Below are 23,619 nucleotides of genomic sequence, written 5' to 3' on the forward strand. Positions count from 1 at the left end.
AAAGAAATGAGAAAGGAAGAAAAAATATCACATATTTGGTACTATTTAATTGAAATTTTCAAAAATATCCTTCATGAAAAAAAATCACATATTTGGTACCTAGGGTTATTTTTGTCACTGGGTACCAAAAACGATATAAAATAAAGATCAGATATCATTTACGTGTGAAAGTGAAAGATCAGATACCGTTTATGTTTACGCAGTTCACTTAATTTAGGATGGGTATGAAAATTCATGCTAAAGTCCCACACAATGTTTAAACCCAAGTACTGTTGTATAAATATCATCAGCCCAATAGCAAAAAGTGGAACTATTGAACGAGGCAAGACAGGCTTTGAGAGGCCCACCAAGTTTTTCTTATTTTTGTCAAGTATATAATGGGATATAAGTGAATTCAATGGAGTAGATTAATACAGCACTTCATCCATCCTGGATAATTTTTCTCATATTTTCATTTCGATCCGTCCCACATAATTTGTCTCATTTCACTTTTTACCATTTTTGGTTGTGAGCCCATATTCCATCGACTCATTTCTACTCACATTTTTATTATAAAACTAATATACTTCTCTGTCCCACGTTACCTGAGTCATTTATTTTTTGCACTCGTTTTGGAAAAATAATAATAAATAGTTAAAATGGAGAGAAAAAAAAGTAAGAGAGAGAATAATGTAGAGAAGAGTCTTAACTATATTGTTCTTTTTTTTACTTTATTTTCTCTTCACTTTAATTATTTATTATTATTTTTTCAAAACGAGTGCAAAAAAGAAGTGACTCAAGTAACGTGGGACGCAGGGAGTATTAAAGTAGGACTCACATTCCACTAACTTTTTCAAATCATTGTTTATTACATTTCTTAAAACTCGTGCTCGGTCAAAGTGAGACGAATTATCCAAGACGGAGGGAGTAACTTTTAAAAAAATATTGGTGTATGAGTAATAAACGAAGAATCATTATTAATAATGTTTAAAAATAGTGGGCTATGAGCATATTTCGATGATAAATTATTTTTTTGTAACATTTAGTTTCATACACATATTAATCGAAAAGATTATCATAGTTCGAATTTTTTTTATTTTACTTTACTTGTCCCCAACTACTTTCAGTGATTTGGTATTCTTACTTGGTAATCAGAAGCAAACAAACTAATGTTTGTACTTAATTTTATTTTATACATTCATCTTATTTCCATTAATGATAATAAGCATATTATTGAGATGCATGGTAGATAATCATTTGTTTAAAAATAAAATTTATATATTAAATTATTTATCTAGAATAGTAGTCGAGTGAGTTTGTGACTGCACCATGTGGCCTATTTTTATTGGATAATTTAGATTTCTAAATAAAATATAATTATTCATTTGGTAGCGGCGCCTCCACCGTCACTCTCGCTCTCTGTAGATCTCTTTCCTTCTATTCTATCCATCAATGGCTACTCAAGGTCAAGTCATTACTTGCAAAGGTATCGATCCTTTTCATTTTTATGCGTCTTACCGTTTTACTGCCAATCAATTGAGTGTTTTGTTGATTAGTTTTTCCTTAATTTTGATTAGCGGCGGTGGCCTGGGAACCAAATAAACCTCTGGTGATCGAAGAGGTGCAGGTCGCACCGCCGCAAGCCGGAGAGGTTAGGATCAAAATCCTCTTCACCGCTCTCTGTCATACGGATGCCTACACCTGGAGCGGCAAGGTAATGTCCGGTGCATGTGTACGAATTTTGTGCAAACATGTTAGCAAATGATGGTGAATTAGTCAATCATTTTGCGAAGATTCATAAGGAGTTTGTTCATATTGATCGGAAATGTGGAATGCATATGTTTTTTTTTTGAAGTAAAGAGGAAGCTGAACTTTTTCAATCGGGACGTGCTTGATTGATTATAATGGAGTATTGTTTGTCTTCTCTGTGTTTGGGTGTATTTAGTGTTTGAATGCACCATATCTAATGCAATAAAGCTGTAGAATGGAGGGAAAAAGTAAATAGTAGGGAAAAAAGTGACCAGCATAATCTCCTATCTATAGCCAATCTGATCTCTTGATTATCTTTGTTGCAGGATCCTGAAGGTCTATTCCCATGCATCCTTGGTCATGAAGCTGCTGGGTATGTTAAATGCTAAAATTTAAAGAACAGTTAGCTTTTCTGAATATTGACTAAGCATCAGATAAATGTTCCTGTTGGGATCTCAGGATAGTTGAGAGTGTTGGTGAAGGTGTGACAGAAGTTCAAGCGGGCGATCATGTTATCCCCTGTTATCAAGCTGAGTGTAAGGAATGCAAGTTTTGCAAATCTGGTAAGACAAATCTCTGTGGGAAAGTCAGGGTAGCTACTGGAGTTGGAGTTATGTTGACTGACCGTAAAAGCCGCTTTTCCATCAATGAAAAGCCTATCTATCATTTCATGGGCACATCAACATTTAGTCAGTACACTGTTGTACATGATGTTAGCGTTGCCAAGATTGACCCTGTAGCACCATTGGAGAAAGTGTGTCTGCTCGGTTGTGGTGTTCCAACAGGCAAGGATCTTTACATACCCTGGTTGAATATGAATAAGTTATCTTGTTGTCTTTTGCTAAATTCCCGTTGTCTATGAACACCCGAAATTCCAAATGGATCTAGTTCATTTCTTCATCCCTCATACAGTTCAACGTAAACAATCAGGATTTAGAACACCAGAAATCTTGGTGTCTTTTACAGTAACTTCTCCAGTTATTGCAGCCCATTGCATGGATAAATTTAGTATCCAGTCAACTCTGACTTATTGATTTAAAGTGTCTGAAGCTCAGTTTGATCGTGCACTAATTGATTTATTTACAACTCAAAAAATCTTTCTTCTGTGGAACTTTTAACAATTTTTTATGAGTAGAATACCACAACCATCAATTTATTAATCCTTGTGTATAATTAATTTCATATAGGTCTTGGAGCTGTTTGGAATACTGCAAAAGTAGAACAAGGTTCCATAGTTGCTGTATTTGGTCTCGGCACTGTTGGACTTGCTGTGAGTTTTCTATAGTATGATTGACTTCTTGTATCATACAGAGAAGATGATGAATACTTCTGATTCAGGTGGCTGAGGGTGCAAAAGCTTCTGGAGCTTCCCGCATCATTGGGATAGATATTGACACCAAAAAGTTTGATAGAGGTACTTCACCTTCTTCACCACTACTTTCTTGTGCAATTAATTAGTAAATTTTTGGTGCATGATATTCTTTGAGTGCTAAGAGTTTTTTGCCCATGCCATGGACTGTGGTATGTAAAGAGCTCATGTAAAAATTCGACTTCTGGATTTTCTCTTGCTATAAGCAAAGCTGTGTATCTAGAGACATTCTGGACATGAACCAACCTCCTTTTCAATTTTATCTAATGTCCTTGTTTTGTTGAGCAGACTCAAGAAAATAAATATTCTACCTGTTCTTGTAGTGTCTTTTGGTGTTTTAGGGGGTGTGCTGTTTTTTTGCAAAATATGGAATATGAAAGGTTTGTTTGCCTACGTAGCTTCCACGTAGTAAAATCAACTATATGTTTCATGTGCTTGAAGAACCAATTAATGATGTCCTAGGGACTTCTTCCAATGTGAAGACCTATAAAAATGATACAAATGTGACTTGTGTCTATTACTGATCTACTTGTTGTTTGGTTTAGCGTCTCATAGCTCTTGATTACAAAAGAAATATCACTGAGGGGTCATGCCATTTGTTTCCCGATTCCAATAATTATATAGCAACTAAGCAGTATTAACAGAAGTGATATCTTTTTAATTCCCAAATTTGCTGAAAATTGTGGTGCACAGCAAAGGACTTTGGTGTGACTGAATTCATCAATCCAAAGGATCACGAGAAACCAATCCAGCAGGTCATTGTGGATCTAACAGATGGCGGTGTTGACTATAGTTTTGAATGCATTGGGAATGTGGGTGTGATGAGAGCTGCTCTAGAATGCTGTCATAAGGTAGGTACCTAAATCAAGTTATAACACCACAAAATTATATGAATTATGAGATCATATAAAAATTCAAGGATTACTGATCTTCTGTATTAACCTTTCAGGGTTGGGGAACATCAGTTATTGTGGGCGTTGCAGCTTCTGGTCAAGAGATCTCCACTCGTCCTTTTCAGCTGGTGACTGGCCGTGTCTGGAAGGGCACCGCATTTGGTGGCTTCAAAAGCCGCTCACAAGTACCATGGCTTGTCGAAAAGTATCTAAAGAAAGTGAGTATATTCTTCCTTCTCCTTATTCAGTCAGTTAATTTATCATGCCATTCTCAACTTTTCCCACCATACATATGCCCTTCTTTCAGGAAATCAAGGTTGATGAGTACATCACCCACACTTCTACACTGCCTGAGATCAACAAAGCCTTCGATATGATGCATGAAGGAATGTGCCTCCGTGTTGTGCTTGACATGTTCGAGTAATGGTTCCATGTTCAGCCAGCACGTGCCTTCAGTATGGGTGCTATCGTTTAACCTTCCATTGCTATGAAAATCTCCCATACAACTCCACTGTCTTATTGCTCATATGTTTGAGTGTCTTCTTCTGCTACTGTGGATGATGCTGTCTGTTTAAGTTTACCTCTTTACATTTTGGTGTTTATTTCCTTGACCTTATTGCTGTCAATTATGCAAAACATCCGTTTAAGCTATAATAAAACAAATTTATTCTTACTCTTATGTTCCAAGATTATGATATTTTTAGTTATTTAGACATGGCTGTATGATAACAAGCTGATATTTTAATTTCTTGTTTAATTAAAACCTTGCGACTTGTTAGAAGTAGCAACTTTGACGAGCTCTTAACCAAGAGGGATAACCAAGAACCTAACTAACAAACATGCTGAGATATAGCTCATCAATTTTCCCTTCCAGCAGCATGAAGCTCTAATGTCAAAAATCAAAATGCATGTAGCCAGAAAACAAACTGCTAACTAAAATTACAACATAATTTATAATTAAAGAAATGGATAAGCTTCCTACTAATACTATACAGGAAACCTTGATACGAGGGATATGGTGTGCTTAATTTACAGAAGGACAATGCAATATGAATCGAGCAGACTACTTAACATCATCAGAACCACGGTTCCTTCCAGTCCAGAACATTTCGGTCAGCATCATGAAAGCTTTAAATATCAAACAAGTTACCTGTATCGGTAAAAGCAGTTTCAGGTGAGTATACATTCCAGTTAGGTGAAGTAGCAGCTTCCACAGCTCCTGTAAATGACTGATTTTCAAACATCCAACTACTGTCAAGAAGATGGAAGTCGAACGAGCCAGGTACTCCACTTTCAGGAAACTGGCAGACAGCATCATTCACTGGGGAGGTATATGCAGCTACTTCAGCATTCTGTTGAGGGGGATTGTCCACGGTCATGGGTGTTACACTTGGCTGATCATCTTGTATATTTTGCACCTGCGAGATCTCAGCTGGTGCCCCGTTCTCGGTATGAATCTGCATATTGCCATGGTTGACAGAGGAATCACAAAAGAAGCCAAAATCTGCTGGACTTGAACCCATACCACTTTGAGTAAGATGCTGATGCTGGACATCATTTTGGTCATAAGCCAACGGGGTAGTAGGATGACTTTGTTTTTGAGGTTGACCAAAGTCATTAACCACTCCGGAGCATGAGGAGATTGTGGATCTTGAATGCAATTGATCCAGGAAAGTATTGCCAGCATCCGAGTGACAGGAATCAACAGTCTGAGAAGGAACATGGTTGTCAGGCATGGATGTAATATAGGGTTCGGGGCCAGCGGACTTGCTAATGTTTCCTGCTCTTGGTTTGGTACATGTGTAGGGTTGCAATCGTGGTGACCCCAGAGAGGTTCCACTTACAGATGGCTGAGAAGGCGTCAGAGATTGGTGCGGTGTGAAAGCAGGAGAGTAGTTAGGAAGTCGTTGCAAGTTCACCCGAGGATTAGAAGAGTAGTTTGCATGCCTAGCATCCATGTTAGGGTGAGAAGATAATACAGTAGCCTGACTTCGACGCACATCTGTGACAGTAGCCTGACTTCGACGCACATCTGTGACAGCAGCCTGCAACGCACGGCGCCTGCTTAGAGTTGGGTCTCCAGATAATTGAGACCTATGCGCATGCTTATTATTATTTGTGGAAGCCCCAATATTATTTGCGGAAGCCCCAATCAACCCATTACGTTTGAAGACTGGACGATGGGAGGATTGAGGAATTTGGCTTCCTACAGGGTGGCTTTTGTTCATAGGAGCAACCCTTGGTGTAATAGTGTAAGGACTTCTAGGTTGTGCGTGTGACCGCACTGAAGCCAACGGCGATAGAGGGTTATATCTAGAAGCAACACGTCCAGGTGGTTGGCTTCTTACTCGGTTCATGGCATTCGGCATACTAACATTGGATGACTGAACACAAGGACGAATTGTCCCAGGTTTAACACCCTGATTCTGAGGCAAAGAGTTTGGTTGTGATGGAGCACATCCTGGCACTTGAATTGATTGGAAATACGATTCTACACAAGCAGTAATCGTACTGCGATTAGCAACAGGCATATCAATTTTCTTCACACGCTTCCGCTCTGATTTCCAGAATTCCTCTTTATCACTAGCATGGCAATGGTCAGCACCGTTAAAGCCAGTGCCCCAATGGAGACATGGAGCCAATACGTCACACACATAACAGTGACACTGAAATTAAGGAACTCAAAATCAAAGATGGAAGCCTTCTACTCTCCCCCAGACATATCAAAATATCAAATTAAACGAAATTACCTGGCCACAATGAACCTCATGCCGATAAGTCGCAAAGTGATACTTAGCACAGAGATGTCTTGGGTGAGGAAAGTCCCTGCACGCAACCTGTAGATGCAGTAGCCATTTGTTTTAACCAATATCTGAACAGATAAAGTAAAACAACAACTAGTATCTTCAAAGACGAGATTAAATCAGTAACAATTAGCAGACATGACAGAGGCCTTATAAATACCAAATAATAACCATTATATTCACACATACGCACTTTTAGTTCCCAAAGCTTTAACTGGATTCGAAGAAAAGTACAAAATTGCAGCTCCTACGGTTGGCTACCAAATAAACATGATGCTCACATAGACATAAACTTATTTAACGAAAACACGACACATTCTCTAGAATCAGACCCCAAGCCCTTCTTATCACCAAGATAATGGTTGCACAAACAAAAAACATCTAAATTTAAAGTACCATGTTTAACACAAAGTAAAAACCGCGAATCAATTTCTCCGAAAATTCCCAACAAATCCATCATCTTCAAATCTGAAGCAGAGATATCAAGCTTCATAAGACACAAACAATCCAAACCGAAGAACATAAGAAAATGATATATTCAACAAATTACAGTAAATTGTTAAGAGTAAAGAGCAACAGTAATCTCACTTACTTACTGATATGTACATGACAAAAAATCATCAACAACAAAAGAAAAAAAATTAACAAAAAAGGGGCCATATTTAATTGTAATGCAATAAATTATGCAAAAATGAAAAGGAATACATACCTCACCCTTCTCCCCAACAATCTCGAGATCATCGGAATCATCGCCGTCATCCTTATGATTCACGGCGACCACCGGATTGTCGGGGTCGCCATCCAAAACCATACAATCGTCATCATCTCCGTCATCAATAGCAACCTTCAATTTCACTGAATCTGATCTCGATTTCTTAGCGGCGTTCGGGAACAGCTCACCTACAAAAACGACGTCGTCGGAATCATCATCTATGTTTCCGCCGACCTCAACCAGCAGTTTGGACAGCCATTCGCCGTCTTCCTTATAGCCGAATTCGCCGAGGCCTTTCGTGACGTCACCGAAAACCGTCTCCTCGTCGGAGCTGATATCCAGTACAATCGGAGCCGGATTTTCCATGGAGAAAAGTCTCGGATTCTCAGTAGCTTCGTTGGAATTGGAAAAAGCTCATCCCTTTCACTCAACAAGGTACGCGCTTTAACCCCAAAGCACTAATACAGTGAAAGAGGGTTAAATTAAACAAAATTTGGGAGATTCAGATTTGCTGAAGGGGAAGAAACCCTAGAGCTGCGAATGCACATTGGTGAGAAGAGAGAAAGATTGTATATTTGCGACAATCTAATACGGTAATATCTCCACTTTTCTATACTTTCCTATAAAAATTTCACTTTTTTCCATTTCGGTCCGTCCCCGATTAAGAGTCACATTTCATTTTTACCATAAATAGTAGTAGGTCCCACATTCCACTAACTCACTTCACTCACATTTTATTATAAAACCAATATAAAAAAGTGGATCCCACATTCCACTAACTTTTTCAACCAACTTTTCTTTACATTTCTTAAAACTCGTGCCCGGTCAAATCATGACTCCTAATGAGGGACGGAGGGAGTACTATTTTATTTTACCAATACTATTTTTATTTGGATATTGTTAATTTTTTATTTATATACAGTATAAATATTTTCTTACTATTGAATCAAAAAGTTCTATGATTATTTTAATATTACTACAAAAGTATATCATTCCATCATGCTAGTATTTTATAGTATGTTGGACAGGTAAAAAAGTTAACAATCGCTTAAACAGATATAAATTAAAACTTTAGGTATAAGCTTTAAATATTTTGACCAATATAAACAAAGAAGAAATATTTTGTATTTCTGTAAATTATGCAATTACCTTCTCCAAAACTAATATTCCCTCCGTTATATAAAAATAAGGACACTTTCCTTTTTTCGCCTGTCCCATAAAATAATTACATTTCCATCTATAGAAACTTCCTCCAAACTCATTACCATATATATCAATTTATTTACAACTTGTACTATTAGGATCTACCATTAAACACTACAAATAATATGATGCATTATTTTTGTGCCGTCCCAAATGTCCTTATTTTTTTGGGACGGAAGGAGTAAAGAAAAGTACTCTCTCCGTTCCATAGTAATAGAGTCATTTCTTTTTTTAGTAAAAGTCAACACATTTTTCTACACCTACTTTACTATCTCTTACTTTTTTCTCTCAACCATTTTCATTTTCCACTTTATTCTCCCTTTACTTAACTCACCTAACACAATTTTTCTTAATCTTCGTGCCGAAAAGAAACGCCTCAATTACTATAGAACGGAGGGAGTAGTACTCTTGACATATTTTGGCAAAAGATCAAAGAATAATCTTCATTTGAAATACTTTTATTTAGCATTTAATATTGTTATATGAGATATTTATTTTGGCAAAAGATCAAAGAATAATCTTCATTTGAAATACTTTTATTTAGCATTTAATATTGTTATATGAGATATTTATATTACAATGAAGGGAGTAAAGAAAAGTAGTACTCTTTACTAATAAGAATAGTTAAAAATAAGATAAGCACATTTAAAATAAATAATGAAGAGAAAAGAACGCGTTGATTAAAACAAAAACAAGGGCACTTAATAGTGTAAACTTAAATTTCATCGAAAATAATATAAACTTTAAATTAATGATAGTTGTAATAAATTAAATCTTCAACGATCAGTTAGAATTTTATTTGTTTAACTAAGCAAAATTGAGATTCAATATTGTTAACTACCTACTCCCTATAATACAGTGTCACAATTTAAACAATTAATTCTCAATTTTAAACATATTAAATAACAGTATTTAAATACTTAATTAAAAAATATATAAAAATAATATACAACTTTGGTATAAATATTATTTTAATGATTTTTAAAGAAATTTTAATATAACTTCATAATGTTAAATTTTGATTTTATCAATTAGTATTATAGTAATACACCTTCACACATTAACACAGTAATTTTTTTTTTTTTTTATATAATGATCGATGATATAGCGGTATATGAAGTACTTATTATATCACAACATACAAAAAGTTATAGTTATACAACAAATCCAGGTTAATACTTCCTCCGTCCCCGATTAGGAGTCACCCTTTGACCGGGCACGGGCTTTAAGAAATGTAAAGAAAAGTTGGTTGAAAAAGTTAGTGAAATGTGAGACCCATTTTTTTATATTGGTTTTATAATAAAATGTGAGTGAATTGAGTTAGTGGAATGTGAGACCTACTTACTATTTATGGTAAAAATGAAGTGTGACTCGTAATTGGGGACAGATCGAAATGGAAAAGTGTGACTTTTAATCGGAGACCGAGGGATTATATTTTATTATTCATTTTTAAGTTATAAAAAATAGACAAAACGATTTTTAAATAACTTGTAAAACTAATACTAACAAAATAATTTATGTAGTGATGCAATTCTACTTTGGCTCAAGAATTTAGAAATTGTTGTGTAGTAGGTTAAATCGTGCGTAGTAGATATTACTAAAGTATAGAGAAAATTAAGAGAAAGACAAAGAATGAGAAACTAAATTAGAACAAAATAAAAAAGAAAGAAGACAGTCAACTATTGCAAAAAAAAAAAGAAAAAAGCTCACTTGGCCTGGCATAGACATAATATCCAAAAAAGAATCTATCATGTCTGAATGCTCATTACAGGATCATTGGTTTGGCAGTTGCCACAAATCAAATACTCCAACTATAGTAACATCTACAGTAGAACACCACATGTAAGGCCATAACAAGATTTCGCCCTTCAAATGTTCAGAATTGACACATAACAACCATCATCACCACTTATTTCTCATCATCCTCTGAATCCGACTTGGCGAAGACTGTTTCCGGCTGCGTCTGAGCGTACGCTGGCGCGATATATTTAGGATCTTTGACAGCAACATCAGCATACTTGAGGATAGCTTCTCTGGGATCTTCATCCATCCATGTTTCCTTAATCATACCCCCTTGCTGTTACAGAATGTGAAACTGTGAGCACTTGGTCTCTCAAAGCATTGTTTGAGAATGAGTAAAAGCCACATTACCTTAAGAAGGTACTGCGTCAGCATGCTTCCTGTTGTCGAACCAACTCTTCCACCATGGCCTGGCCCCGTCATGGGTAGCTCCGGCTTGTGGGACTTGAGTGGGTCCTTCAGTGTTTTCTCGCGCTGACGTTTACGGCTAGGCTGATCTCTGAATAATGGCAGCGCGTGCGGATTGTGAATGACGGGTTGTGCCTGAAAATCATCGAGAGACTTCTTCCGTGGTGCACGTGCAACGCACACGAGTGCTCCTCTCTCACTGATGGTCGGATCGTATAGTATGTGGGTTCCTCCTTCGTGTCTGTCCCCTACTGTTGCGAAGATCTGCAGGGTTTGAGCTCAGAGATTAGATGCAGACGGATTAGTGCATACAGCCTAAAAGTTTCAGGTTAAGGCATATTCAATAGCTTGACTCTTTCTGTAAATAATACTACTCCTGATGCATGAAGTTTTTGGATTCTCAAATCTGAGTATTCATAAGGTATGATTCTCGGAATATAAAGCACAATTAAATTACCTGGTTTATCCTCGGATGCCACGCACATTGAACAACGCTATATGTTGAAGATATTCCAACTCTTGACACCAATTCCATTTTTGATCTGTCGTAAAAACATAGCATACCTCCTGCTGTGTTATTCTTTTCAACTGATGTTCCAGTCAAGAAGAGTTCTTCGTCGGGGCTGAATGCAACATTTGTCTGAGCATAATTGTTCGGAAGATCATCAAAAACATGAAGAGCCTTCTTCATTTGGCGCAAATCCCAGACCTAGTAGTACACATGGCAGGTATGGATATAATTATTTCAAGTCAACCCTTAAAATAACAGGCTCTACAGGAGTACTTCGTACATTCCCACAATAATAAAAAAAAACAAAGAAATTAGTAGATTTCCTCGTAGCATCTCTAGAATACCTTGAGTGTACCATCAAAGCTTCTTGACAAAAGGATTAATCCATCACTCGAAAACTTGAGGGATGTAATATCATCTGCGTGGCAATCTCCAACGTGTATGTCTGGCCTGCTTACCCATCCAGATTTGATGTTCCATATCTGTAAGAACATGCCACAGAAATTGGTAACTGTTTAAATGTAATTAAGGCAGCCAGAAAGCATTCTCCTAGTATAATTATAGCTGACAGACAAGATGATCAATAATCTTAATATCTGCCTCAGTCATATAGTACAGTGAAGATCTCAGCACATCAATCAAAACCAACCTGCAAGGAACCATCGCCAATACCACCTGCAATCCGTTTACCTTCACGATCCCAGGCACATGTTGTTACAGGAACACGTCCGGGCCTAGAAAGCTTGGGTTTGATAACCTAAAAATTAAGAGACAATGATGAGAAAATTAAAACAAATAAGTAAATCTATACAAATCGCAGATGGAGGTTTTCAACCATATCATGAAAAATTGTTAACGTTAGGAAAATGAGTAAAATCTAGACATAGACTTAATGGCTGAATGAAGAAACCATTCAGCCATGGAATGTTCTCTTTCAAGAAACTAATACTGTAATTCTATGAGTACATAAAATTCCAATAACATAAGAGTATATCACATCGATCTTAACTTACAACTCTATAGTGGTCCGTTTCCCTGGCTCTCTCCACTCAACCAAGAAAGTAGGAAAACATAAAATAAGAAACCCATTATACTCATGATTAATTTGAACAATTATATTAGTAACTTCTGAAAAACCAGAAAACGATTTTCAGATGGTGTCTGAATTGATTATTTATGCCATAAATAGCTTTTTCTTCAGAGATTCACTGATAATACAAACTAACCATAATGAGACTGAAATTTGCTTGGGAATAGATGGTACAATGGTCAATGATGCAGATGCACAATGTATACTCAAGGTTGACGAAATATATGGTTATATGTTTCTATTATATGTATATACTATACATAATACATGTAATCAGTTTTGGATGTGTCTTTGAATGCATTCATGTCTTGATTTTCTGAAGGTATGAAGAATTGCGATGGGCTGAAAGTGTCTAACATGATTCCTCATCCTTTTATGTACATTGCACTCAATTCTTCCAAACAACCCTCAGGTGCTAGTCAAGGCTCTCCAACAAATGAGTGAGCAACCAGAAAGGTTAAAACAGTTACCTGTTTTTGACTTTTGAAGTCATTTACATCCCATATTCGCAGTGAACCATCCTCAGATGATGTTAGGATAGTCTGCTTGTCCTTAGGATGCCATTCTCCACACGTCAACCCAGATATGTGGCCTTTAGTATTCTTAAGATCCCTGATATACATGTCTCCCTTGACAAACTCTCCCAATGTAAGTCCATCACGGTCATAGATCTGCACCAGAGCAGGAAGAACATCAGTTAGATAAGAATGTGTATAACCTACCTAAACAAATAACGTGAACGGTCATTCAAAATCACCTTAGCCTGGGCTGATCCAGTGACGCACATAAATCTATCTGCTGTAGGGCTCCAACTCAACCCACGAATTTGATGACCTTCAAATGGTTCAAGCTGTCTAAATGACTGAAGATGGGAATTCATGCCTTGAAAATCATACATGCGAACAGTATAGTCATAGCTGCCAGATAGAACTCGAGATCCAGTGTGATCCACTGCAAGTGCTGAAACCACCTGTGAAAAATTTCAGTCATGATACATTCCTAGTCTTAATCCCAAAAACAAAAAATAGCAATCTAACATGAGATTCCATAGATCAGATAGTATCCCATAATTCCCATTTATATATCCAGCTAAAACCATAACCAATCACCCAAATACCCAAAATTTGTTGAAATTGAGATAGGTTCAAAAGGGTATACTCTAATAACTTAGATTGTTTCTTAATTCAAATGCTGCAATTTAAAAGGATACAAGAGCCGCATGGACGCTTGGTTTTTTAGGAAGAACATCTGGAGTATATTTTAAGGAAGAGAACTTAGAAATACTTGATATGACTGCTTTTTCAGCTTTGAAGCTTATTTAACCCACTACTACCTTCCATATTACAGTGAGTGTCTCTACAACAGAATACCAAAACTCTGTGTTCTAAATTTCTGATGAAAACGAGTCTGGTAGGACTTCTTGACAACATATAAAATCTCAAAAGTAGATGACATTGTGACCAACGTGCATGCAATCCAGGAATATGACAGATGCCTGGGGATTGAGTACGGGGAACTTGTCCAGTTATCTAAGTGAAGATACTCTACTGCAAGGAGAACATAAGACACAAAAAGAAGTGCCTCTGTTCCGGCTTTACACTCTAGGAAACTTTAAGGGGGATCAAACTCATAAACAAAAAAAGGTGTGGAGGATGATGATTAGCCTAGAAAAAATGTTTTAAGTATTTCATGGTTGACTCGTGGACATACTGAAGACACTAGGATTTGTATCTTCACTTCATTGGAGCACCGAAACACATAGAAGTTTCACTCAGTCTGCACAGACTTAAGTTTGAGAGAGAAACATTTGCAGAATTCAAATCGATAAGGAGAGTCTTGTAAATTTCTCAGCAACACCAAATTTAAATGCCTACTTTTGTGAACTGCGACACCTTATATACATGCATGATACAACGGTTATCTCTTTTTAAATATAACCAACAATAACCATTCTTTAATCTCCCTAACCAATTCAGGTATGGTATCTCACTGCGATGCAATCAACGCATAACAAGATCATAACCGCAGCTTTCAACATCAGACACATATAAGTACTACTAGTAAACACTAGCTGCTATTGCACAGTAAAAAAAAAAGTTGACAGTGCAAATCATAGAAGATTAGTGTACTAAAATCCAAGGGAACAGATCAGCTAAATGTTTCACCTTCGTATGCCCCTTCAAGACGATTTCATTGCTCAATGGAATTCGATACCCAGGATCATCATCTTCTTCATCTGCATCTTCATCTTCTTCTTCATCAGAATCAGAATCTATAGCACCTGGAGGCGGCCTAGGTGGCCCAATCGCCGGTCCATCATCATCATTGTCATCACCATCCTCAGCTTTCCCAGAAGGCGGCCTAGGTGGCCCAATTGTCGGTTCGTCATCATTTTCAGCTTTCCCAGGTAGCGGTCTAGGCGGCCCAATTCGAGGCTCCTCGTCCTCATTTCCTGCGCCACCAATCGGCATCTCATCTTCCTTATCCAAAACCGCAGGAGGCCTTGGAGGCCCAATCAATTTACCCACACCGCCATCCCTACTTGAATTTCTAGGGTTTGAGTTTCTGAAAGAGTTTATCCAGTCCTGAGAGGAGCTGGAAAGCGAGGGGAAAGCGGAAGCAGACGGTTTATCATTCGCGGCGGTGGATGTGGAGGAAGCGCCCGTGGTCCGACGGGTAGCGTTGTGGACGAGTTCGAGAGGGGTTTGAGATTTCGATTGCTTACCGAAACTCAAAGGGAATTGAGCTCTGACTCCTTCGTAGATATCAGCTTCATCGTCCATCTTGTCAGAGTATGGTGAATTTTGATTGAATTAATTTTGAGTTTGGATGAATTTATAGGCGAAAGCTTCACCTCCGCGCTGCCATGGCCGATTTGCGTCGTCACTTCTATTTCTACCGGTTCGGCCAAATTAAAATTTTAAACTGTTAAGCTGTGAAATGGGAATATTAAATTAACTAACTTTCAACTGTTCCATTCAATTTATTTTTGAGATGTTAAAAATGATAATATTTTAATAAAATAAAAAAGAGAAATGAAAAATAAAATAAAATAAAAAATAGTAGTATTTTTTTTAATGAAATACGTCGTTTTGAATATCCTTAAAAGATGTGCATGAATGGAACAATTGAGAAAAATTATAACTCGTAATTTAATATTTCAATTTCAAAATTTATGGGATAGACTAAAAACTAATGTCTATTTTGCTCTTATATTCCCATCTAGTTTTATTTTTTTGATAAATAAACTTCAAATTTTATTAAATCATACCCCCTTCGTCCACCAATATAAGGCTATGTTTGACCGGGCACGAATTTTAAGAAATTTAGTGGAAAGTGAATGAAAATGGTTAGTGGACTGTGAGTTCTAATCAAAATGAATCTATGATTGTGGACGAATTGAATATTTTGTTTGATAACAATGGATACTCATTGGTACTCTTACCAATAGGTAGATGTTGAGAATGCCATATCAAAAAATTAATCGTATCTCACTTGCATTGTCTTTTGTATCTGACATGAATGTTTGATACGAATACCTCACTTGATATTGAAGATGCTCGTACTCCAAATTCCAACCTACCTTATTCGCATCCGACCTAAACGTGAATACAGACATCATCTCTTAGTAGTACTTGATAATAAAGATTTTCGTACTCAAATTTCTGATCTTCATTCTTCCCCTATCCACATTGGACATGAATGTCCTTACGTGCAATAGGCAATATCCGATATGGATACATCAAAGTCAAATACTACAAGCATTGGGTATTTCAAATATCAGTTACACCCTATGTTGTTTTTATCTCCTTTTTCGATATATTTCGGGTTGGAATAGTTACAATTTTATTTTACTTACACTTTGGTGTTACGGTAATAGTATACTAGTATTTTATTTTACTTACACTTTGGTGTTACGATAATAGTATACTAGTACACGTTTTGACTTTCCAAAAGTCAATAGTAAAATAATCATTGCCCATTTACTTCAGCCCAAAATCCGATTTCAAATAAGATAATTTTATGCAATTAGTAGGAGGCAAAGGTTTACTAATATAATCAGTGTGTAACAGAATGACATACTGGAGAATTCATTCTTGAAGAAAGGATCATTTTACATAAGTCTAATGATTTAGAAAGCACAAAGTTTGACAAATTCCATAGAATATCGAGTAGTGTATGTAGTGGATTAATAAATGCCTTGAAAAATGAAAAGCAAATGCATGGATGAAAAATGGTAATTCATCAAGAATGAGCAATCTTTGCACTTGAAAGTAAGCTAAAGAACAACCTTACTCTTTGAGTTCACTTAGCAGAAGAGCAGCCTTTTCTTGTAATGTCTTCCAAGCTTCAAGCACGTGCCTCTCTTCAGTCAATGGCGCTCCCACAGCAAATCGGAGTACATACTTATCCGATAGGACCTAAATGTCATGGAAAGAAAATAAATAAGTCGTGTGCCAAATGCTAATCTAACGAAATTGATGATCGTGATTAATGGTCTTACTATCTAAAGCAAGCATTATACAGGCATACCGTGTGAGAGATGAAGAGGTTCCCAGTCGAATTTACAGCCTCCAGTAACTCACGGTTCAATTGGTTAGCATGCTCTACATCATTCCGTGCAGATACCAGACCAAAGCAAACCAAAGAAAATCTCCGAGGGGCAGCAACCTGAAAATTGTGCAGTTTTAACATTAGTGGTGATTTATCTGTTTCGATTACTGGAGGAGAGAACCAAATACACAAGGGAAGGGAATTGTTGCTTATGTGGTTAATCAAGATAATTGATTTGTATCATTACCTCAAATCTCGAATCAAGGTTAACAAGTTCTTCAAACTTTCTAGCCAGTTCAATGTGGTTTCTTATGTAAGCCTGCAAGTTTTCCAGCCCATAAAGTCTCAATACCATCCAAAGTTTAAGAGATCTGCATAGAAACACCGAGAGAGATTAGCTCACTGGGTCAAAGAAGTGGCTACTGCTTGAGTTTATTGATACCTACGGGCAACATAAGTTATATTCTAAGATGCCACATATTTGGACCATTACATAAAATCAACTACTACCACATATATCTGATAGAATCATGCATGATTTATACCACATTTCTTACTAATTGACTCTTGTAGTGATAACTGATTTTTCCTACAGGTAGTTTAACTCATGTTCTCTCAACCTTGAGTTGAGAACTAGATTTTTAAACCAAAAGGAAATTGATTTATACTACCATAACTTCCCAACCCCCATTAAAAGTTATAAAAAGTAATACTATAAAAACACCAAGCAGTAAGTTAGTAACAGACGTATTCTGACTTGTAGAGTGTGTTAGTGTCAAGCTACTTCGAAGCTTTGGAAGAGGCCTCCTGCAATAACCCACCTGAACCTGCGTCCTAAAGGGATTTGCCAATCTTTGTAATCCACAACCTTATTGTCTTGAGAAGCCTGAATACATAGCCACATATACTATTAGATGACATATTTGACAAGGAAAAGGATCCATAGACTTGAAAAGGTGCAAACTTTTAAGTCGCTTCTTCTATCATAGTACATTACTATAAAATATCAATAAACTTTACTAGCTACACAACTCAGGTCGCAGGCATGCAAACACACTTCTGGTCTGTGTCAACATTGCTAGAAAAGTAGCTACATATTATCGATTACTAAAAACAATGAGAGTTAATTAAAAAAAAAAAAAACTCATAATTTATAGTACTCCATAAAGATGCATTGAGGGAAATACACTCACTTTGTTTTTAAGGAACTCGGGATTCGTTGATAAAGATTGGATTAGTGCACTTCTGTCCTGGTTGAAAAAGACATAAACTGCTCCGATCAGAATAAAAGGAAGTAATAGCATATTAGCAGAGCAACCCAATCTATGAAAACTTTTTGTATTCAATTTGTAAGATCTTGTTCAATTACACAACAATTAGCAAGCCATTATGATAAGTAATAAGCTGACATCATTACTTGAACATCACAGCAGGAGTAGATAGAAATCAGAAAATGATTGAATTACAATATCATAAGCAAAAAAAGTTCTGATTGCCTCAGGTAAAGAGGTTGAGAAATTGAAATGTGACCAACTTGTCAAGTTTTCTGGTTCAGCATTCCAGATAGAAGATTGTTGTATTTCAATAGAAAGTTATTTAAAGGAATATCAAGACCTATAATTTTATTTTCAATCACATACCTTCACCCAAAGGGCTGAACAGTCAAAGTTGGTTAGAAACCACTTATGTGCATTCATGTTAAATGAATTGGCTCCTTCCACGCCATGAATATAGTGGCGAAATTCAGGGCAGATACAAGCACTTCCAGCATAAGCAGCATCAATATGAAACCATAGCCCATTACTCTGTTTGTTCAAACATGTGTATCAAAATAGCTTTAAAATTTAAGAAAATGAGATGTAACAAACATATTAGTAGCGTGAATATCTCTTTAGTAAGTGAAAATTTGATGAACTATAGAGTTTTATTAAGATTTATGGGAATGTAATTAACAGCTGAGAAATAAGACAAGGCCATGTTGAATAGCCTAAAGGGATCATCAAGCAGTAACGAGATTAAACCAAAATCTAGTCTCTTAATGCATGCAAAATTAGAAGTGTTCCACAAACTCTTCTAGAAGCTCACATTGGAAATTTTACTAAGTTCTGTCAGAGGATCCACAGCCGTTGATGATGTAGTTCCAACCTACAGAGATAGAGGAAAATTCAGTAGACTTTGTTGAATTTTTAACCATCTGATAAACCATATAGTAGTCAAGCATGGAAAATTTCATTGTCAATTGGAAAACAACTAGGTTGATTATTTACATCCATAATCAGCTAATGAAAACTAAACTTATGAACCACATTACATACTTTACAGTACCAGAACCTTGTGGTATTTATGATCATGGCCTTGGAGTGTGTAATGGATGACATAATTCTAATTCCTTGAAGAATCTTATTTAAGAATTAGAAAAATCATAGTAGTTGATAATATACAGGAAATTGAATATAGAATGGTAATTGTATAGGAGCTACATCTAGATAGACTCCACAAAGATACAAAGCATCACTCATTAGAAAGTATAAATAGTGGGCAACTTAGGCGGTTCACATATAGAAAAAGTATAACTTCATTTTTATTTTTACTACTTAATTAAAGAAGAAAACCATATGAGAACAATAAGCACCAGTTAAACGAAATCAGCCATCCAAAAGAACTCAGTCAATTCAAAAGATTTGACACTTGATAAAATGACAAAGCGATAGCACTTGCAAAGCAGGCATATGAAGGAACTGAAATTTGCTCATGTTATCATAGTTTCCTTACAGTAGCACAAAAGAAGAAGGGAATTAAACCAGATGCGATATCCCGAGAGATTGCTTCACTGAGTGATTCAGGAGAAAGAGCATAATCAGTGGAAGAATCTGTTTTCAAAAGACGGAAGTTTTCTGGGTAAATGCCTGCTATCTGTCACAAAGAGCAAAAATTAGAACTGAGTTGCCAATAATTGTGAAAATTAAGAAAATGCTACCCTGAATGAACATGATTTAGATATAGATTGCACACTTTATTAGCGAAATCCTGAAGGCTTTACCAAACTGTTCTGCAGCTTCTAGTACCATAGACAGATAAATGTGAAGCTAACATGTGATTCACAAAGGCATCATATATTTATATATTCTATAGGACTTGAAATAATATTGAGTTCTAGGATACTGTAAGACATTCTCCCCAGTTGCATAAAAAATTAAAAATAATTCCACCTTGCAGGCTTTTTGTAGCGCAGAGTGGGTTTGATCAGAACAATAGACCACAAGCCTCCCGGTTGCATCTTTCCCAACCCTTCTCAGTACTTGGTCTCGAGCAGCCAGAAGAACAACCAGAACTGCTTCACTTGCGGTTCCCTGGATCACTCCACCACCTTGTCCTGAAACATGTATCTCAGCCACAGACAACTTTGAATTTAAAGCAAGTGCTTAGAAATTTGATTAAACAAGCAAATTTTTTAACATTGATGGGGGAAAATGTTTGAGCCATGAAATATAAATGGCCCATATGCTACTATACGAGCAAGGTGAATATACTTGATTGCTACTATCTGTCTCACAACTAGTCATATGATCTTGTCTTTCATTGCGGATGTAGAGTATGTGAAGTCAAAGAATAGTCTACAGACTTAAATGGACAACATTAATCTTCCAATTCCAGTATTTTTGGTCAGTCAAAATAAGTAAGCAACTGAAGGTTATAGTCTTAACTGGTCTCTTGGTTGAACAGGCAATTAAAGCCACAAACTCGTTTCAATTATGGTTTTCATAAATGCGGTAGTTCAGTTGTGTCGGACAATTGCATGTGTTGTTCATTAAAGTCTGGCCATACTACAATATGCCTTACTTCAGATTTCCCCTCTTTGACAACTCAAGACTACTTTTATTCTTTACACCATCCTAAACTATGAGAGAGTAAATTCATTAGATTTCCTGATGCCAAAATTCTCACATCGATGTTATCATAACACATAATAGAAACGAATCTGAGACTTCAGAACAAACTTCAAACAGTACCAGTTGAAAGGAATTGATCAGGCAGCTTAAGTGCCTTAGCAAGCCAATCCAGGACTATCATCTCAAGCTCCGTTGCAGCAGGAGATGTTATCCAACTAAATCCAACCATGTTTATGGCAGCACTAAGCATTTCACCTAAAAAGCCAGCTACACTGCTATTGCTTGGAAAATATGCGAAGAATTCCGGGCTCTGCCAATGCGTCACTCCTGGTAATATTTTTGACTGGATATCTGTAGAGAAAACACTACAGGTGAATGCTGCCTCTATCAATATTCTTCTAGCAGTTGGGATTAACTTCTGTAGTTTACAACCATTTGCATATTACACTTTTAATCTCAGACACAAAATATCAAGCTCTAGCTACATTTCCAATATTCAAAGAATATTAGTGAGGATAAATTTCAAACAGGTACCATCCAAAACATCTTGCAGTGATTCAGGGCGGACGGGCGCAGAATCTGGCAGAAGCTCACGCAGATAACCAGGCTGTACAGAGAAACAACCAAACTTTATCATCATAATCTAAAGAAGCAACAATCAATAAGAAATCCAATCAAATTTATACAATTTCACTACGATAACTATTTTGCTATAGTTGAGTTGAAACACTTAAAATTGGCAGCATTGAGTAACTTCAACGTGAAAAATCAACCACACAATTTTAAAACTGGTGTATTCCAACGCTAATACCTGAACTTGACTACGAACGGGGAAGCTCTCGATGTTGTTGTAATAATCAGCAATGAAATCCACCATCTGGTGGCCGTACTCCCTCAATTGCTCTGCGTCCATTGGCTTCAATTCATCCATTCTGTCAGTTGAGAAATTCACATATTAGCACATACTCATCCCGATCGAAGAAAATACAGGAAACAACAAAGCGAAAACAAGTCAATAGAGTGGTATGTGCATAATCAAGAGACGGCATACATAAAGCGCTGAAAAATGATGGTGAAGAAATTAGGAAATGGAATGAAAGGACTCAAAATGAAGAACGTGTGTTGTATGTATCGCATCGCTAAATATCTATTTCAAATTTAATTTGTCAATTGTCAGTAACTTAAATTTAAATCTTGTTTAAAATTAATTATAGTATATGGTTAATAAGTAGTACTATTTCAAATTTAACGTCTCAATAGCGCCTAGTGTATTTTCTCTCAATTCTCAATCTCTCCTCCTTCAACATATTTTCGTATTACAGCTCTAGTTCAACCAGCACAATCTTCTCTCCTTCTCTATCTCCACTTTTGTAACGTCCCACTTTTTTAATCCTAATTTTTTTTTCATTTATTGCCGTGAAGTCCGGGAATTAATTACCAAGTAAAATTGTAATTGGTTTTTTTTTGACCTAGTTTGAGTTGGAGCTTTGAATGTGTGTTGACTGAGTCAACTTCGATGATTACGTGACGTGACTATTGATGTGAATCAAATGATGCTAAGAGCACTCCCAATGGTGCCGGCTAAAAGTCGGCGTTTTTTCGCCGTCTATCGCCGAGTTATCGCCGACCAATGGGAGAGGTCGGCGATAATTCGGCGATTTTTCCTCCCGTTTTATCGCCAACCGGCGAAAAATCGCCGGATTATCGCCGAATTATCGCCGAGACCACTGTGGGCGATAATTCGGCGATAAATATATTTTTTGTTTTTTTTTTAATTTCCCCCCTATAAATACACACCTTCTCTTCATTCTCTCCCTATCCTCCTCCCTTTTCTCTCTCTCCATCTATATTTAATGAATTCTGAATCGTCTTCTCATTCTCGGTCCGACGAGAAACCGCGCCCATCGCCCTTGAATTTTTTTACTTTGAATTTTTTTTTCCATTCCTGTACTATTTTTTTTAATTAATTTTCGTCGTTGTAATGTTTACCCGTGTTTAATACAACGAACTTTATTACTATTATTTGTTTTGTCTTATAAATTAAATTAGCTAGCTTTATTATATACAAAAATAAAACAATTAAATTAGTGATGATGTAAAAATAAAATGTTGAGTTAGGGAGAAATAAGGGAGAAACCATTGGAGCAGTTGGTTAAAAGTTGGCTAAAAATGAGGATAAATTATGGTGCTGATGTGGCGCTGATGTGGCAGGAGTTAGGGAGAAATAAGGGAGGTTTTAGGGAAACTGTTGGGAATGCTCTAATTCTACTCAAAGATTTCTCCTATTTTTTATATTAAAATCATCTATCAATTAATCATTAAAGTTTGATTATTATATATTAGTTGATAGATGCACATGTGGAGTGACTACAATGAGCCAAAGCGGTGGGGTCTGATTCAAAGTGTTCGTTGCCTATCAAGACAGCGTCCAAATTCTTTTATCTTACCACCATTATCTTCGTCTTTGAAATAGCTTCGCGTGGGTACCTTGTACGCCTCAATCGAAGGTCGGATGAAGAAGTTATGGCCATTTGACGAAGGTTGCGCGGAGCAATGCGAACCCGGCGAAAATGCTCGGGTCCAGTAGAAACGCCCGGGTTGGCATAAAAAAAGACCCGGGTCGGGCGTTTTTCTTCGAAACTGTCGAATTTAGTCTG

At 36.6% G+C, this 23,619-nt stretch overlaps 4 protein-coding genes across 8 annotated transcripts; 1 reads left to right on the forward strand and 3 right to left on the reverse strand.

The window, feature by feature from the left end:
• Positions 1-1,332: 1,332 nt before the first annotated feature.
• LOC125222537 (alcohol dehydrogenase class-3) lies at positions 1,333-4,663 on the forward strand. The gene is made up of 9 exons (XM_048125207.1): positions 1,333-1,465; positions 1,557-1,693; positions 2,055-2,101; positions 2,188-2,513; positions 2,916-2,998; positions 3,067-3,142; positions 3,791-3,948; positions 4,047-4,208; positions 4,298-4,663. The coding sequence occupies exons 1-9, from the start codon at positions 1,432-1,434 to the stop codon at positions 4,412-4,414; spliced, it is 1,140 nt and encodes a 379-aa protein (XP_047981164.1). The 5' UTR covers positions 1,333-1,431; the 3' UTR covers positions 4,415-4,663.
• A 175-nt stretch (positions 4,664-4,838) lies between these two features.
• LOC125222536 lies at positions 4,839-8,080 on the reverse strand. 3 transcript variants are annotated; one of them, XM_048125205.1, is made up of 4 exons: positions 7,504-7,638; positions 7,191-7,262; positions 6,741-6,827; positions 4,839-6,656 (listed from the first exon to the last, which is right to left on the reverse strand). In XM_048125205.1, exons 2-4 carry the CDS (start codon positions 7,191-7,193, stop codon positions 5,121-5,123), a joined length of 1,626 nt encoding a protein of 541 aa, XP_047981162.1. In that variant the 5' UTR covers positions 7,194-7,262; positions 7,504-7,638; the 3' UTR covers positions 4,839-5,120. The 3 variants fall into 3 exon arrangements, with proteins under 3 accessions (XP_047981162.1, XP_047981161.1, XP_047981163.1); XM_048125206.1 differs by lacking the exon at positions 7,191-7,262 and having other exon boundaries at positions 5,276-5,447; positions 5,516-6,656; positions 7,504-8,080; XM_048125204.1 differs by lacking the exon at positions 7,191-7,262 and having other exon boundaries at positions 7,504-8,080.
• A 2,325-nt stretch (positions 8,081-10,405) lies between these two features.
• LOC125222856 (WD repeat-containing protein 70-like) lies at positions 10,406-15,394 on the reverse strand. Its single transcript, XM_048125701.1, has 8 exons — positions 14,684-15,394; positions 13,276-13,488; positions 12,989-13,189; positions 12,078-12,185; positions 11,773-11,910; positions 11,375-11,626; positions 10,861-11,181; positions 10,406-10,786 (listed from the first exon to the last, which is right to left on the reverse strand). The coding sequence occupies exons 1-8, from the start codon at positions 15,299-15,301 to the stop codon at positions 10,619-10,621; spliced, it is 2,019 nt and encodes a 672-aa protein (XP_047981658.1). The 5' UTR covers positions 15,302-15,394; the 3' UTR covers positions 10,406-10,618.
• A 1,204-nt stretch (positions 15,395-16,598) lies between these two features.
• LOC125217952 (phenylacetaldehyde synthase-like) lies at positions 16,599-22,112 on the reverse strand. Of its 3 annotated transcripts, XM_048119532.1 has the most exons (13): positions 22,014-22,112; positions 21,774-21,894; positions 21,497-21,569; positions 21,083-21,313; positions 20,282-20,445; positions 19,845-19,985; positions 19,158-19,217; positions 18,713-18,877; positions 18,266-18,322; positions 17,894-17,958; positions 17,320-17,443; positions 17,052-17,189; positions 16,599-16,939 (listed from the first exon to the last, which is right to left on the reverse strand). In XM_048119532.1, exons 1-13 carry the CDS (start codon positions 22,097-22,099, stop codon positions 16,811-16,813), a joined length of 1,554 nt encoding a protein of 517 aa, XP_047975489.1. In that variant the 5' UTR covers positions 22,100-22,112; the 3' UTR covers positions 16,599-16,810. The 3 variants fall into 3 exon arrangements, 2 of the variants coding, with proteins under 2 accessions (XP_047975489.1, XP_047975490.1); XM_048119533.1 differs by lacking the exons at positions 16,599-16,939; positions 17,052-17,189 and having other exon boundaries at positions 17,820-17,958; XR_007175846.1 differs by lacking the exons at positions 16,599-16,939; positions 17,052-17,189 and having other exon boundaries at positions 17,371-17,443; positions 18,266-18,317.
• Between the last annotated feature and the right edge of the window lie 1,507 nt (positions 22,113-23,619).

This window comes from Salvia hispanica, chromosome 4 (assembly GCF_023119035.1).
Source record: "Salvia hispanica cultivar TCC Black 2014 chromosome 4, UniMelb_Shisp_WGS_1.0, whole genome shotgun sequence".
NCBI lineage: Eukaryota > Viridiplantae > Streptophyta > Magnoliopsida > Lamiales > Lamiaceae > Salvia > Salvia hispanica.

Coding starts and splice junctions, on each gene's coding strand:
- LOC125222537 (XM_048125207.1), top strand. CDS start 1,432: ATGGCTACTCAAGGTCAAGTCATTACTTGCAAAG. Junction 3,143..3,790: donor CACCAAAAAGTTTGATAGAG/GTACTTCACCTT, acceptor TGTGGTGCACAG/CAAAGGACTTTGGTGTGACT. Junction 4,209..4,297: donor TCGAAAAGTATCTAAAGAAA/GTGAGTATATTC, acceptor CCCTTCTTTCAG/GAAATCAAGGTTGATGAGTA.
- LOC125222536 (XM_048125204.1), bottom strand. CDS start 7,872: ATGGAAAATCCGGCTCCGATTGTACTGGATATCAGCTCCGACGAGGAG. Junction 6,828..7,503: donor TTGTTGGGGAGAAGGGTGAG/GTATGTATTCCT, acceptor CTGCATCTACAG/GTTGCGTGCAGGGACTTTCC. Junction 6,657..6,740: donor ATGAGGTTCATTGTGGCCAG/GTAATTTCGTTT, acceptor CCTTAATTTCAG/TGTCACTGTTATGTGTGTGA.
- LOC125222856 (XM_048125701.1), bottom strand. CDS start 15,301: ATGGACGATGAAGCTGATATCTACGAAGGAGTCAGAGCTCAATTCCCT. Junction 11,182..11,374: donor GGCATCCGAGGATAAACCAG/GTAATTTAATTG, acceptor CAAACCCTGCAG/ATCTTCGCAACAGTAGGGGA. Junction 10,787..10,860: donor TGACGCAGTACCTTCTTAAG/GTAATGTGGCTT, acceptor ATTCTGTAACAG/CAAGGGGGTATGATTAAGGA.
- LOC125217952 (XM_048119532.1), bottom strand. CDS start 22,099: ATGCGATACATACAACACACGTTCTTCATTTTGAGTCCTTTCATTCCA. Junction 17,959..18,265: donor CCGAGTTCCTTAAAAACAAA/GTGAGTGTATTT, acceptor CTATGTATTCAG/GCTTCTCAAGACAATAAGGT. Junction 16,940..17,051: donor ACCTCTTCATCTCTCACACG/GTATGCCTGTAT, acceptor CATGACATTTAG/GTCCTATCGGATAAGTATGT.